This window comes from Pituophis catenifer, unplaced genomic scaffold (assembly GCF_029215685.1).
Source record: "Pituophis catenifer annectens isolate HBS135680 unplaced genomic scaffold, rPitCat1.0.hap2 SCAF_1, whole genome shotgun sequence".
In the NCBI taxonomy this organism is placed as follows: domain Eukaryota; kingdom Metazoa; phylum Chordata; class Lepidosauria; order Squamata; family Colubridae; genus Pituophis; species Pituophis catenifer.
The window spans coordinates 320,118,749-320,132,917 of NW_027256881.1; the positions used below are offsets into that span (position 1 = coordinate 320,118,749).

Here is a 14,169-nt window from a genome sequence, read left to right on the forward strand (position 1 = left end):
ATTTGGAGTGGATCTTTGGGAGGGAATAATAAAGCTGTTAAGGGGTGTGGGGAGGAAAGAGTGAACCACTATGAAGGGTTTGGATAAGAAATTACAGGGAAATTACAGTTCAGGGGAAGGATGTATGAAAGAGCAACTCAAAATAGCCCCCCTTTCATTTTCTTTGGTATAAGATGGAAAAGTGAGAAGTTTGGAACAGGCTTTCAAGATTCTGCTCATTTGACCTATAATAATGAAGCAGCATTCTTGGAATTCCTACAATATCTGCTTCTTGATTTGGCCTACCTGGAAGGGCTGACCTGTCCCTTCTTAGGAGATTTGATATACATGGATGTGTTAGGAAACCCTGCAAGAACTTGCACATCTCCATTCTGTATTCACAAATAGCACCCCAAAATAGCCAGCAAGATCCCTGTTGATGGGGGTTGAGGCCAAGCCATCCAGGCTCAGGAAAAAGGACAAAGTTTTGCTTACTGCCGATGTCTCCGGGTTCAGCCTTCAGTTTTCCACACTGAAGTGCTTGGTACGCATTTAGTGTTTCATAGGTGAATTTATAGAGCAAGCAGAAGGAAATAATTAAACTACTAGTTAAAGCATGGCCACATAGATTCAGTTTGATTCTACAGTGGTTACCATCCTGCTTTTAAAGTGTTAGTTCTATATTTGAAAAGCTGACAGGTACAAGTCTGGATTTTGGTGTGGCCCATCTACAGAAGGAAACTGAAGACGACAACCCTGGCTTGCAGTCTTTCCCCTACTAGGGCAAGATGTCTTTATTTCTGTTCCATAATAATAATAATTTCTCATTTGGTACTGATTTCTCATTCGGTACCCATATATAAAATTTGCATAGGAAAATTTCATGCAAACTATATTCCCCCTTTTCTCCTTTTCAGCAATGTGGAAGTGGCCATTCTATTCTGTTCTCTTCATAATCTGGTTTCCCATGTAAAAAATTTCCCACAGTTGCATAAGTGAGCAAACTAGATTTTTCTTCCTCCCAGATCCATGGCAGGTCAAAGGATAATTATGTCTAGCATTCAACATTTCATTACAATACTCCTAACTTTGCAAAATGTACAAGGTGACCAGGACGCCAGTTTGTTTTTCTTTCTTTTAACAGCACCTCCTGTTTTTCCCCCACCCCACCCCCAAAGCAGCACAGCTCTTTCTGCAGAGGCTGCTTCTCCTTTGCAGCACCTTCCTGGAATAACCACACCACCACACATTTTTGCTTCTAAATGAAAGACCAAGAGGCCTGGCCACTTCATGCATTTTCAAATGTGGGTCTGAACTCTCCTCCTCCTGTGTTACTCCTTACACATTTTCTCCTTCCGACATAATCAACTTTACAATTAGCAGCATGTCTTTGCAGGGAGCATATGGAGCTGCAGTTTATGCATCCTTCCTTTGTAACTTGTTTTATTCCAGGTTTCAAGTTCATCCCGGACTTCTGTTGGTTGCAACTGTCTGATACCAAAACCTTGCAGAAGGTTGAGAAGACTCAGCAGCCTTCAGTCCTCAATCTCTTTATACTCCCTTCGATCCTTGTAGAATTGAATTGAATGGCATACACAAAGCTTCGTTTTCAAGCAGCAACACAACAGCTTTCTTCAACAAACACGGTGAAGGGTTGGGCTTATTCTGAATTGAAAACAGCACCGCCTATTCCTGTGTCTTTACAAAAGACACAGGAATAGCTGCTCCCCTCCTGAGTCACTAACTTTCTTCTCCTGCAACATCCTGGATTTGGAACCCAGTGCCAAAGAAAGCCCAACCCAGGCTAATGCAATGGAACGCTGTAGTGAGATTTCTATATGGAAATAAGACTGTAATACAAGTTTCTCTAGTTACACATTGTTACTGTATACTTTCTTTGTCTCCCGCGCTCTCCCACAAGCAGAAGAATGGAAGCAGAAATGCTTTTCTCCAATTTGGATTCATATGGAGAATTCATGGTTTGGGCAAAACCTTTTAACTCAATCCCATCTCTAAATTATAGCAGGGTTTTTTTTTTCTTTTATAGAAACATAGTTCTTTCTTTTTTTTACTAATGACATTCAGGCTGTCCACAATCACATCATCCTGTTTACTTCCTTTCTTTTGTAAAAGTCTGTCCCTTCCTGTTCAGGATCTGCTACAGAAAAATTGGGGGGGAGGGACAGAATAAAAATTATTTTGGAGCTCTCCTTTGAATAATTCTTTCCATAAGAAATGGAGATGTAGAGCAATGTGTACTGAGTGTGTTGGTACATGCATAAATTTCCAAGTTGGTAGAAAGTGAACTGCAGGATATTACAAGGTAGTCTTTAAATTAGAGATTGTGGCTTGCAAAGAATATTGTATGTGTGCTTGAGGAAAACCTGGGCTTTAAGCTAAGACTGGTAACCAAATCTATAGCTTTTCTATCTTACTTAAAGAGTAAGAAAGGAGATGGATGCAAATGGTAGGAGTAAGTAAATAAATGAAATGCATCACGAGAAAGCTTCCATTCATCAAAGCTATGACAGGTGATGGAAATCAATCAATGATCTTTCTAGCAATGGCATATGGAATAGTGAATTAACAAATGAAAGGAAGAAAAAAAAGATATCTCATGTATCTGTGAAATTAAGAGGAAAGCAAAGGGTAAGTCTGAAAGAAAATAGCCTGAACTTTTTGGAGTGGCATTGATGAATACCTGCAAGGAGGTAAGATGTAGGCATAAGTATGAATGAAAAGGCTACAGAGTATGGCAAAAAATACAAACTGACATCATCAAGGATATAAAGCAGGTCCACACTAATTATTGATGATACCAAATCTGTGGTAGAACAATCCATAACAGTTTAAAAAAAATCACCATAACTAAAACTCCCATCAAAGTTCACCCAACCCCTTTTGCAAGATGACCTTCAATCACCAAAGGCCTTCCAGAAGAAGGCTGTCCTCACTGTTTTCTAGATGGCCTGAGCCAAGGGGGTTAGTCAGGGAGACACTTTGGGAGGGTTTCCCTATGGAGAAATGTCAAATAGATCACTAACTAATTGCAATTTCACATTAACCATGATAAATGCAATACAATGTGTTTGTTAACTTGCAGAGAAGGTAGGAGAAAGAAGCACTGAAGAGGGCATAAGACAGTAGGGCAAGCTTATTTTGGCAGTAAAAAAATGTTGCTATGGTTTCAGTCTAGGGTACAATAAAGATTCTAAATTAACCATACCCTGTGGTTTGTCTGGGAAGCTTCAAAAAGCCCAACTAAGAGGGAAACTGACAGCTAGATATGTGAGCAAGTCCCCAGTTCAGATCTTCCTATGAATTACAAATCTACTTAGTAGGGTCTTAGCCAACCACTGTTCCTCAGCTGTCCTATTATGAAGATAAGACTCAGTGTTCTGAACCCAACGTAAGGGTTACTGAAGATGTCCAGTGCAAGTTTTTCTCCATTCCAACAAAGCATGCATAATTTGGCAATTATAACATTCTTCTGTTTATTCAAGTTTTACATCTGTTGCAATTGGAGCTTAATGTCATGCTATGGTGTGTGTGGAAGTATTCGTAGTAACAATTACTAGACTAGAGAGAAAAGGTACGTATACCTCTTACCTTCCGTGAAGCTGCCTGAGAGGGTTATTGCTATAAATACTTTCCCTTCAGGTTCCAGGTCCACCTGCAAGAGAAGAGAAGAGAAAAGGAGAAATTGTCAAATGTGCTTTGGAAATAGAAAGGCCATATTAGATGTAACCCCATTAGTAACAACTTGACAATGACCTGGAACCCCCCGACAGACTATCCAGCATATAGTGAGGGAATGCCCTAACAGAAGATATCCAGGAGATTCTAGGGACTTCCTCTGCATAACAATGGCAGCTACTGACTGAATCCCCAAACTCGACATTAAACTTTGAAATGTTATTTCTGTTTTCCTTTTAGGTTTTCTTACTGTTTTTTTATTGTTTTAATTGTTTTTAACCTGTAAAAACGAAGTGTTTTAATACTGTGTATGACCAGCCATATGCTAAATAAATAAATGACCTGGAAGATAAGACCTAGTGTGGATGCTAAATATTAGATTTGGATCCGAGTTCAGGATTTCACCACAAAAAGTAAAGGCATTTGTCCAATGAGGCAGGTTCATCCGAGCAATGAAACAAATGTTGTAATGTTGCACTATAAGTGCCTCCCTTATCTACATGCATGTCACATCACAATGCGGGTACAAAAGTGGTGAAGACCACATCACATTGCGATCATTTCAGTATATGGTCTCCAAACCCTGTGTATACCCATGCAGAAAATGTCTATGTTAACTGCAATCCCATATATCTGCTGTTGCTGTGGAAAGCATTTGAATTTACCCATGCATAAGCATGGGTAAATGCACAGTTTTCTTTGGAAAATTGTCCCTACTTGTCTGTATGTGCATCCACAATTATTTTGTTTTGTTGGTGATCTCGATAAAAGGGCTGTCTATGCAGTGTCAAAAACATTATGGAAACTTTGAAGGGAGTTTTAATACACCAAATACACTTACATGAACATTTGTGAAGCATATCTTTTGAATAGGTGGCAAAGTCTTTAGCTCTCATACCTGGACCTAAACAATATTTCTGTATTTGATTGGTAGCGACTGTAAGCTACGAAAACTCCTGGAGGTTACCCAATAAATATACTGTACTTATCACAGCAAACATAAATCATGTATAAATTAATCAATAACCATTCCCCCAAACAAACAAACAAAAGTAAACCACAACACCCAGATGTCAATCAATCTACAACTGGGTATATTTGCATTAGAAGTTAGAATATCTTGATTGCCAAACTTCAGATTCACACACAATATTTCAAAGAAAAGATCAGCGTGCACTATTTAAGTCCATACAAATTTACATCTTGAGTCAAGATGTGTCTACTCCTCAAGTGGTTGAGATCTTAAAGCACTCTCTACTCGCTTCGCTCACATGCGTACCACTTCTGCACATGTGCAGATCGTATCTGATGACGTCCAGGCAGGTGGGTGGAACTGGGGCGAACCGGTAGCAACCCACCACTGGTATAGATATAGAGAGATATAGATATAAATACAGATATAAAATTATGGCTCAAATCTCTTTGCCACTGTTTTGAAGTTTAAATAAAAACACAACTCAAAGCAATTATATTTCTGCTAAAGAAAATCAGTACTGTATTTGTTTTCCACAAAAAGGTCATGTTTTTTAACAATTCTTTATTCGAAGATCGCAGAATTGGGAGTTTTGTTTTTCATTCCTTTTATAGCAATTCCAAAAACATCTGCTGAAATTCACGTCACCCCATCACATGCCTTCTATAAAAAGCTCCCTCCTTTTCTTGATTAAAAAAATGTGACTAAATGTAAATATAAATCTAACGCACCACGTGTAACATTTTGCAACAATTAAAATGGTCTGAAAATAGGGTTCTCTGGAAAGGTGACTCAGTGATTTCCAACAGCCATTCCTCGTGGCTGAACTTGCAACCAGACCCAAAATAAACATTCTGTTAAGCCATTGTAAAAGGGGAAGGAGCACTCAACACAATTTGTAAAGTCAGTTTAGTGTGGAGAGAAATGCACAGTAGAACCACTTAGAAATACTCAAGTTTCCAAGTATGGTTTGATGTCAGACTTACGGAAACAATTACCACTACCACCACCCCAGACAAACAGATGAGTAAATTGATGAGCTCTAAATATGCAACCAAAGCAGAGAAAAGTTGACTGGAAAATAATTCAGTAGTAATTAAATTGCTTAGTAAATTCCTATTTTAAACCCTATAAACTTCAAGATAAACCATTACAGAAACTTTTTTCTCAGATGAATGCATTTTTTTTCTTCTTTTTCGTAGAAAGTAATGAGGCAATGTCTCTGATATCACAATCCATGCGAGAAATGAGAGAATGGGGGTTTCCAGTGAGGATTCATGGTGAGCTCGACGTCTCTGAAGCATTGTGACAAGATTCACAGCTAGACAGAAATTTCTGGCTGGCCAAGATAAAGGAGAGATCCCAACACCTGCTCCTTGTGAATAAGCAGGAATGGAGGTGTCTGCAATGGGCTCCTTAAGCCAAGTGCCTTGGAGTCAAGGAATTCCCACCAAGTCCCCAGCTTCAGTGTAGCCTTATGGACACAAAGTTCTGCCAAGACTCATTTCTTAAGCAGTTTTGGATATTGCTTTTTAACTACTTTTCAACTATTAAAAACCTTTCAAACAACAAATCTTACAACATGCACCAGGAGCTTCCTTTAATCCTTAGAAAAAGAAAATTTAAAGATAAGTAAGAATATTTAAAGTCTCTCTCTCTTTTTTTTAGAATAAACAGTAAATAGCATTGATTTTGGAAAGTTATAAATAAACTAAGGGTCCTGATGAATTTGAAATAAGATTTTGAAATTAATAAGAATCCTTCCCATGGGAAAGTGCTCTTGTTTTGGAATTCTTAAAAGAAAACATGATAGAATGATAATTTGAATGTTGGACACTAGAAGGAACCAGAAAATACTGAAAGTTACAATTAAAGGGAAAGTATGCTTAAATTTGATTTATTAACACGGAATGGAGAAAAATACTTTAACATTGGACATACTGTAGCATATTTGTGACATATGGATCCAGAAATTAACTTTAAAGGTGTCTACCATTATAAATGGACTGATTTTAAAAGATGTTTTGGAAGAAGAACAAGTTTTACCAGACAAGACCGAATCTGGTTTGAAAGTGGATTTAAAAACTGACAAGCTACAAGAATGGTATGGGAAAAGATGTTAAACTGGATATACAAATGAAAGTAGCTGATGTCTTAATAATTAAAAAGAATGTACAAATGTCAAACCAAAAAAAGCAACTTGGATAACTTCCAAATATTGGATTTCTAAAAGAGATCTGTTAAAGTTCTGGAGAACTTTATGAGAAGGGATAAAACAGAAATTTTAAAAACTAGCTTTACAATATTATTTGAAGATCAAGGGATTAAAGATCAAGATTATTAAAAATAGAGGAAGACATAAAAAGTGGTTTATTCTATCAAGATTAAAATATTATTTCTGGTAGCCCTTAATGGACTTTTGAGACCAGGACTGAATGACAAGATTTTAAGGATCTGTTTTTATTCAAGATCATATGAAGTGTTAATATCACTTTATAATCCCTTAGTAAAACCACACTTGGAATAATCCAGTTTTGGTCACCGCAATAGAAAAAAGATATTGAGACTCAAGGAAGAGCACAGAGCAGAGGAACAAAGGTGATTAGGGGAGTGGAGGCTAAAACATATGAAAAACGGTTGCAGGAATTAGGTATGTCTAGTTTAATGAAAAGAAGGACCAAGAGTGACTTGATAGTTGTTTTCCAATATCTAAGGGGCTGTCACAAAGAAGAGGAGGTCAAGCTATTCTCCAAAGCAGCTGAAGGCAGGACAAGAAGCAATAGATGGAAAGTAATCAAGGAGAGAATCAAGCTAGAACTAAGGAGACATTTCTTGACAGAACAACTGATCAGTGGAATGAGTTGCCTCCAGAAATTGTGGGTGTTCCAACACTTGAGGTTTTTAAGAAGAGTTTGAACAACTATTTGTTTAAAATATGCGTTACAACTGCCAATGTGTGATACCCACCAGCATGCGATTTATTAAACCTTTCAACCCCCGGTAGGCCAACCATGGATAAATTCAAGAAAAGAAAAGTTTCAGAAGAAAACAGAACATTCAATTCAACTACACATGCTACACATCTGTGGCCTCTCAGGAAATAGTCAGGCATGGGAAAGGTTTTGTGGCTCCCGGTGTTTTTTTTTTTTTTTTCTGTGGGAAATGGGTCCAAATGGCTCTTTGAGAGTTTAAGGTTGCAGACCCCTGGTTTAGACTTTGTGTATTCCTATTCCTCCTATTAAAATGAGCTGCTGTCATAACCTACCATTTGAAATTTATTTCAAACAAACAAGATTAGCCACAGATGATCTGGAATCTGATGGCCAACAAATTATAATCTAAAGAAGAAAGAGCAGCTTCCGAAACCTTCCAATAATAGAAGGGATAAATGACCAAGCCTGATGCTTGCTCCAGATTTTTATTTTCACACTAAAACACTAATTTCCAATTTAGAGTTCCCAGACTACAATTGTCATTGGTCCCAGATGGAAATAACAAAAACTCTCCCTTCATAAAGATGCCAGTTTCTATTTTCTTATGAAGCCTTCATTTTTTGCTTCTTCTTTTGCATCATGATCAGCTATTGCTCTGGTCAATACCTATTTTGCTGAATTCATTTAGAGATTCTTCTATTCTACAACATAGGTGCAAAGCAGGTCCATTGCCATAGGCGACATTCCAATTACAAATTGACTAGCAAACAGTTGACTAATACAGTCTGCTTCAGAAAGTAATACAGCACAGGATGCATTGCATAGTACACAAACACACCAAGCAAAACACTGGGACTTTGGCAGTCTGGAAATAAGAACAACCTTCTGGATCAGGGCTGTCAAACTCCCAGTCCACGGGCCAGATGCGTCACACGCTGGATACACCCATGTCTGGTTTAGCGAAGAGGGGAAAAGTCCTGATACGTCACGTGATGCCGCCATCACAATGTGAGTTTGACACCCCTGCTCTGGATGTAGATAAGGATATTCCAAATATAAGGGGTCATCGTCTCCTTCAATTGCAATGTAAAAGTATGCCTCGATTTAGCACTTAGCAGTAGCATTTACATTTACATACCACTTCACAGTGCTTTGCAGCCCTCTCTAAGCCGTTTGCAGAGTCAGGCTATTGCCTCCAACAATCTGGGTCCTCATTTTATCGGCCTCATTTACGATTTATGACCACAACGGAGCCCAAAATTTCCACTGCTAAGCAAGACTGTTTTTAAGTTTTGCTCCATTTTACACAGTAAAATACAGTTGTTATTTTACACTTGTTAAGTGAATCTGATTCCCCATTGACTTTGCTTGTCAGAAGGTCACAAAAGGTGATCACATGACCCTGGGTCACTGCAACCATCACAAATACATGTCAATTGCCAAGCGTTTTTGATCACATGACCATGGGCACGCTGCGACAGTCATAAATGTGAAAAATGGTAATAAGTCACTTTTTCCAGTGCTGTTGTAATTTCAAATGGTCACTAAATGAATCGTTTGAGGACTACCTATACACAGATAAAGCAGCATGGCGGGTTATCCTACTACCGCAAGGTGCATCATGCAATCTAAAGAGTAGATTTATAAGCAGTAAATTTATTAGCAAAAGGTCTTAATCTTAGACGTGGGAATCCAATATAGCATAGCATAGCATTTAGACTTACATACCGCTTCACAGTGCTTTACAGCCCTCTCTAAGCAGTATACAGAGTCAGCATATTTCCCCCAACAATCTGGATCCTCATTTTACCAACCTCGGAAGGATGGAAGGCTGAGTCAATCCTGAGCCTGCTGAGATTCGAACTGCCAAACTGCAGGCAGCTGGCAGTCAGCAGAAGTAGCCTGCAGTACTGCATTCTAACCACTGTGCCACCGCAGCTCTTGAAATCCAATACATTATCTTGAAATGTGCTCCCAAAATCATATGCAGCCCCACTGGCACACTTGATCCAGAGCCAATACTTGGGTTGCTTGCCCAACAAGGAACATAGGTGTATATGCTTGTGCATAAATTTGATGCAATTCACATTGGCTGCTCTTCTGTTTCTTTTTCTTCTATTAATTTGTCACACAAAAAACAAGGGAGGCAAACCACATGACTTACTAAACAACTACAGATTCTAGTACTTATGTTAGTAGAATCCGAAGTTCATTTTGAATACCAGTTTGGTATAGTAATGAACGTGCTGGCCAACAACCAGGAGATTGTGAGTTCTAGTCCTGCCTGAGGTATGAAAGTCAGCTGTCACTCTCTCTCTCAGCCCAACCCATTTCACCGAGATGTTGTTGTGTAGAAAAATAAAGAGGGAATATATCAGATATGTTCACTGCCTTGAGTTACTTGTAACAAAAGTAATAAAGGCAGGATAAAAATCTAATAAATAAATAACAAAAAATAAATACTTGGCTTCCCAGTGCTATATTCTAGTTACTAGAATCATTTAGTTGCCCAAATTATGGGTTCACACTTGGCTATTATTTGGGCAGGAGGAAATCCCAAGTCTACAGACTAGGTTGGAAGTAAAAAAAACATCTCGGAAAATGCAATAGGAAATCAATTTTGTCATATTGACAAGAAAAAAAATGGTATGTCCATGTAATGACCAGACTTCTGTATTTAATTTAGCAGCCCAGGGATTGTTTATAAATTAGTAAATTTCCTGGTTCATGTGTCACTTCTATTAGGAAGTCAGAATACTGTCTTACTACTGCCCCTAAGCCTCAAATCTCCATCTGCAATATGGGGCTAATAAATACTAATGTAATTATTCAGACTAAATGGATGCAGTCCTCTAAAGTATTCTGTCAAAATAATATCAGCCTGCAGGCAAAGATTCGTCTGAAACACTAGAATGGAAAAGCCAGCATATCATTTTTGCTCATTTCATCCAATATTATCCATTTTGAGAATCAAAGTTAAAGTGACATTTCATTCACTTTTGTATTTGGATGATTGGTTTTTATTTTTACAACACAAAAACATCAACTGATGGGGCAGATAATTATTTGGGTCATTTCTCTCCCATCCCTCTCTGATAGACCCCTGAGGGGAAAAAATCCTTCTCTGAAGCTGGCAGTTGCATCAGGAAGACGTTTTTGTTCTACTAAGTGCTGTAGAGCAGAGGTGTCAAACTCAAGGCTTGTAGGTTGGATCCGGCCCATGGGGTGTTTAAATTTGGCCTGCAAGGCTGCCCTGGAAACAGCAAAGGATCGGCTTGCAGTGCCTCTGCCAGCGAAAATGGAGATCGGGAGAGCTCTGTTTTCACTAGCAGAAGGTTGCAGGAGGCCGTCGCAACCGAAAATGGAGCTCAGGAGCTTGTTTTTGCTGGCAGAGCATTCAGGCTATCACAGTCACCCCCGACACAAGTGATGTCATGCTGGCCACCACCACCACCCAGACACGCCACCCCCACAAGGTCAAACACAACCTTGATGCAGCCCTCAATCAAATTGAGTTTGACACCCCTGGTGTAGAGCCACATGTAATGCCTCATTTCCTATATCTGTGATTGGCAGTGGCTGTCTAGAATTTCACACCAAGAATGGGATAGAAAAACATCTTATATGATTATACAATCAAAGTATGGAATAAAAAAGCCATAATACTCAGTTAAGGCGACTATAATACTGTACTGCAAAACAAGACAATCTTAAGTTTATAGAAAAATGACCATCTCCATGAGTTTGTTTATTGGTCTTAAGTTGCTCCAGTCTTCTTAACCCAATGATGGCAAACCTCTGACATGCCATGCCATTTTCAATGACATGCCAAGCCTCCAGACTCTCTGGAAGTCATACCAGAAGGCCCTCTAAAAAGCATGCAAAACTAGGCTTGCTTTCCCACTCGCTCTGGAGGCTGCAAGACCTCACAAAAGCATTTTCTGGGCCTTGTGCAACCTGGAGCTGCTTCACCTAAGCAGACAGATTATTTTTTTTCAGGTCCTACCACAAATACACCATATTTACCATGGGGGAAATAAATGTGTTTTTTGTTCTCTAAAAGCCGAGTTTCTCAGAAGCTAAATGTTGTGGCTTTTGCCACAATCTCTTAAAAATGCAGCATTTCTCCTCTAGGGTGATCTATATTCTTTAAACTCAGAGTACACATCTACCTAACTTGGGCAAAAAACAGAAGACTGGGGGCGAAAGAATATGTCATTTATTTTTCCTATTTCGTCACTTCTTTCCTAGGTGAGCACAGTGCTTTTACAGTCTAGTTTCTGGAAATATTTTAAGTAAAGCTACCAGGGAGTAAACAAAACATTTTCTGCATGCAAATGCTAAACGTGATACCCTGGAGGCAAGAAGTAGGTGGTAGACAGGCAGGAATAGGTAGTCTAAATGGAGCTCAGTATGCATTTGAAAAATGAACTGTTTAGACAGAGGTGCCAAGCCTGGATTACAGAGCTGATGGAGCTACAATGACTCTTGGTGTCATTGGCAGGCTGGAAATTGTTATACTCTCTCCCTCACAGTGGCATTAAAAGACAGCAGAGGTGATGTCAATGGTTTCCTTTATCCAAAAGTCGCCAATATGAAGTCACTGTTATTGGATTGCTGGAGCTATAGCAAGGTTCAAAGTACCTGAGAAATAAAATATGGGCATATATAGCTCCTTCATACATTGTCTTATGCTCAGTGGTGGGATTCAGATTAACAACTGGTTCTCTGCCATAATGACCAGCTAGGTAGGCGTGGTTCGGTGGTCATGTGACCGTGTGGGCGTGGCCAACTCAACATCACTCATGTTGATGGGTGCTTTGCCTTAGCTGTTACAATGTAATAAGGGTTAACCAGAGAGGCAGTTTCTGTAAGCAGGGCAATAAAGATTAGGCTAGAAACAACACCAGAATGTTTCCTTCCTGCCTTCCTTACAGGATTAGCCCTGTAAAGTGGAAAAAAATAAAATAAGATTTCTTCCAACAACCGGTTCTCCGAACTGCTTAGAAAGTTAACAACTGGTTCTCCCGAATAGGTGCGAACTGGCTGAATCCCACCACTGCTTATGCTACAGCACATTACTGCCCAAGGAGCTGCTGATCCAGTTCTACAGAGGAATTATTGAGTCTGTCATCTGCACCTCTATAACTGTCTGGTTTGGTTCTGCAACCCAACAAGACAGACACAGACTTCAGATAATTAGAACTGCAGAAAAAACAATTGCTACCAACCTGCCTTCCATTGAGGACCTGTATACTGCACAAGTCAAAAAGAGGGCTTTGAAAATATTTACAGACCCCTCACATCCTGGACATAAACTGTTTCAACTCCTACCCTTAAAACGACACTATAGAGCACTGCACACCAGAACAACTAGACACAAGAAAAGTTTTTCCCTGAATGCCATCACTTTGCTAAACAAATAGTTCCCTCAACGCTAAGTCTGCATTACTATTACTATTAATCTTCTCATTGTTCCTATCACCCCTCTCCTCCCACTTATGACTGCATGACTGTAACTTTGTTGCTTGTATCCTTACGATTTATATTGTTTCCTAGTATGATTTGATTGCTTATTTGTACCCTATGACTATCATTAAGTGTTGTACCTTATGATTCTTGATGTATGTATCTTGTCTTTTTATGTACACTGAGAGCATATGCACCAAAGAAAAATTCCTTGTGTGTCCAATCACACTTGGCCAATAAATAATTCTGTTGTGTTGTGTTGTGTTGTGTTCTATTCTATTCTACAGCACATTATTTGTCCATTTGATTCAGTGTGGCTGGCAAGGGCTCTTCAAGGACAAGCAAAGGAGGGGAGCAGAGGGGATCAGCTCAGCATGCAAAATGTCCCAGGTTTAATTATCTCATCATGAATGACAACATGGCAGGTATTTTTAAAAAATCACAGATGATGGAGAACTGAAGTCAATATTCCCAAATTGTTTATCTGCAGTTGAATGCTATTCCATTATCCTCTACCACGATGGTCATTTCATCTGGTGTCCAATACATCTGGAAGGCATCAAATGTTAGTAGGTGAACTCAGAAAATTCTGGGTACATTAATGAAGATGAGTATCCCTTCCAATCACAGGACAAATGTTCCCCATCCATCTGGCTTCAAACGCTGGTTCCTTTTATTTCAATGAAGCTGCCTGTCAGAAAGTGTTTGCCTTAAACACCAACTGCTTAGGCCTTGGCTTAAGTTTGTACTTTTCCTCCCCTAAAAGCTGTCCAGATTTTGAATAAACTCTACTTTTTACATTTCTGCGCTAAGAGAAAAACAGGCAGAAAAAGCCTCCCTAAGCACTGTTTTTCCATGGAACCTTGTATGCATAGGAAAAGAATCATTACCATCATTACACTGATTTTCCCTTGACAGACTTCCCTTTTTTTGTGCCTGCTGTTTTGTGGATCTATAAAGGTTGAGGAGAGGGAAAGGAAGTCAGCTGGAATTCATTTTTATGTTAGGTTGAGATTTAATTACAGACAGGGGTGGGCTTCAAAAATTTTAGAAAAGGGTTCTCTGCCCAGTTGCTGGGTGGGCGTGGCCATGGTGGGCGTGGCCTAGTCAGTCTCCTGC

General features: G+C 39.2%; 1 protein-coding gene across 1 annotated transcript in view; it reads right to left on the reverse strand.

Moving 5' to 3' along the window:
• Nucleotides 1–14,169, reverse strand: part of PRKCH (protein kinase C eta) — a 97,635-nt gene that overhangs the window by 58,457 nt on the left and 25,009 nt on the right. Inside the window, exon 2 of the mRNA XM_070931615.1 lies at nucleotides 3,589–3,652. Coding sequence (XP_070787716.1) covers nucleotides 3,589–3,652 — 64 coding nt within the window. The remainder of the gene's footprint in view (nucleotides 1–3,588; nucleotides 3,653–14,169) is intronic.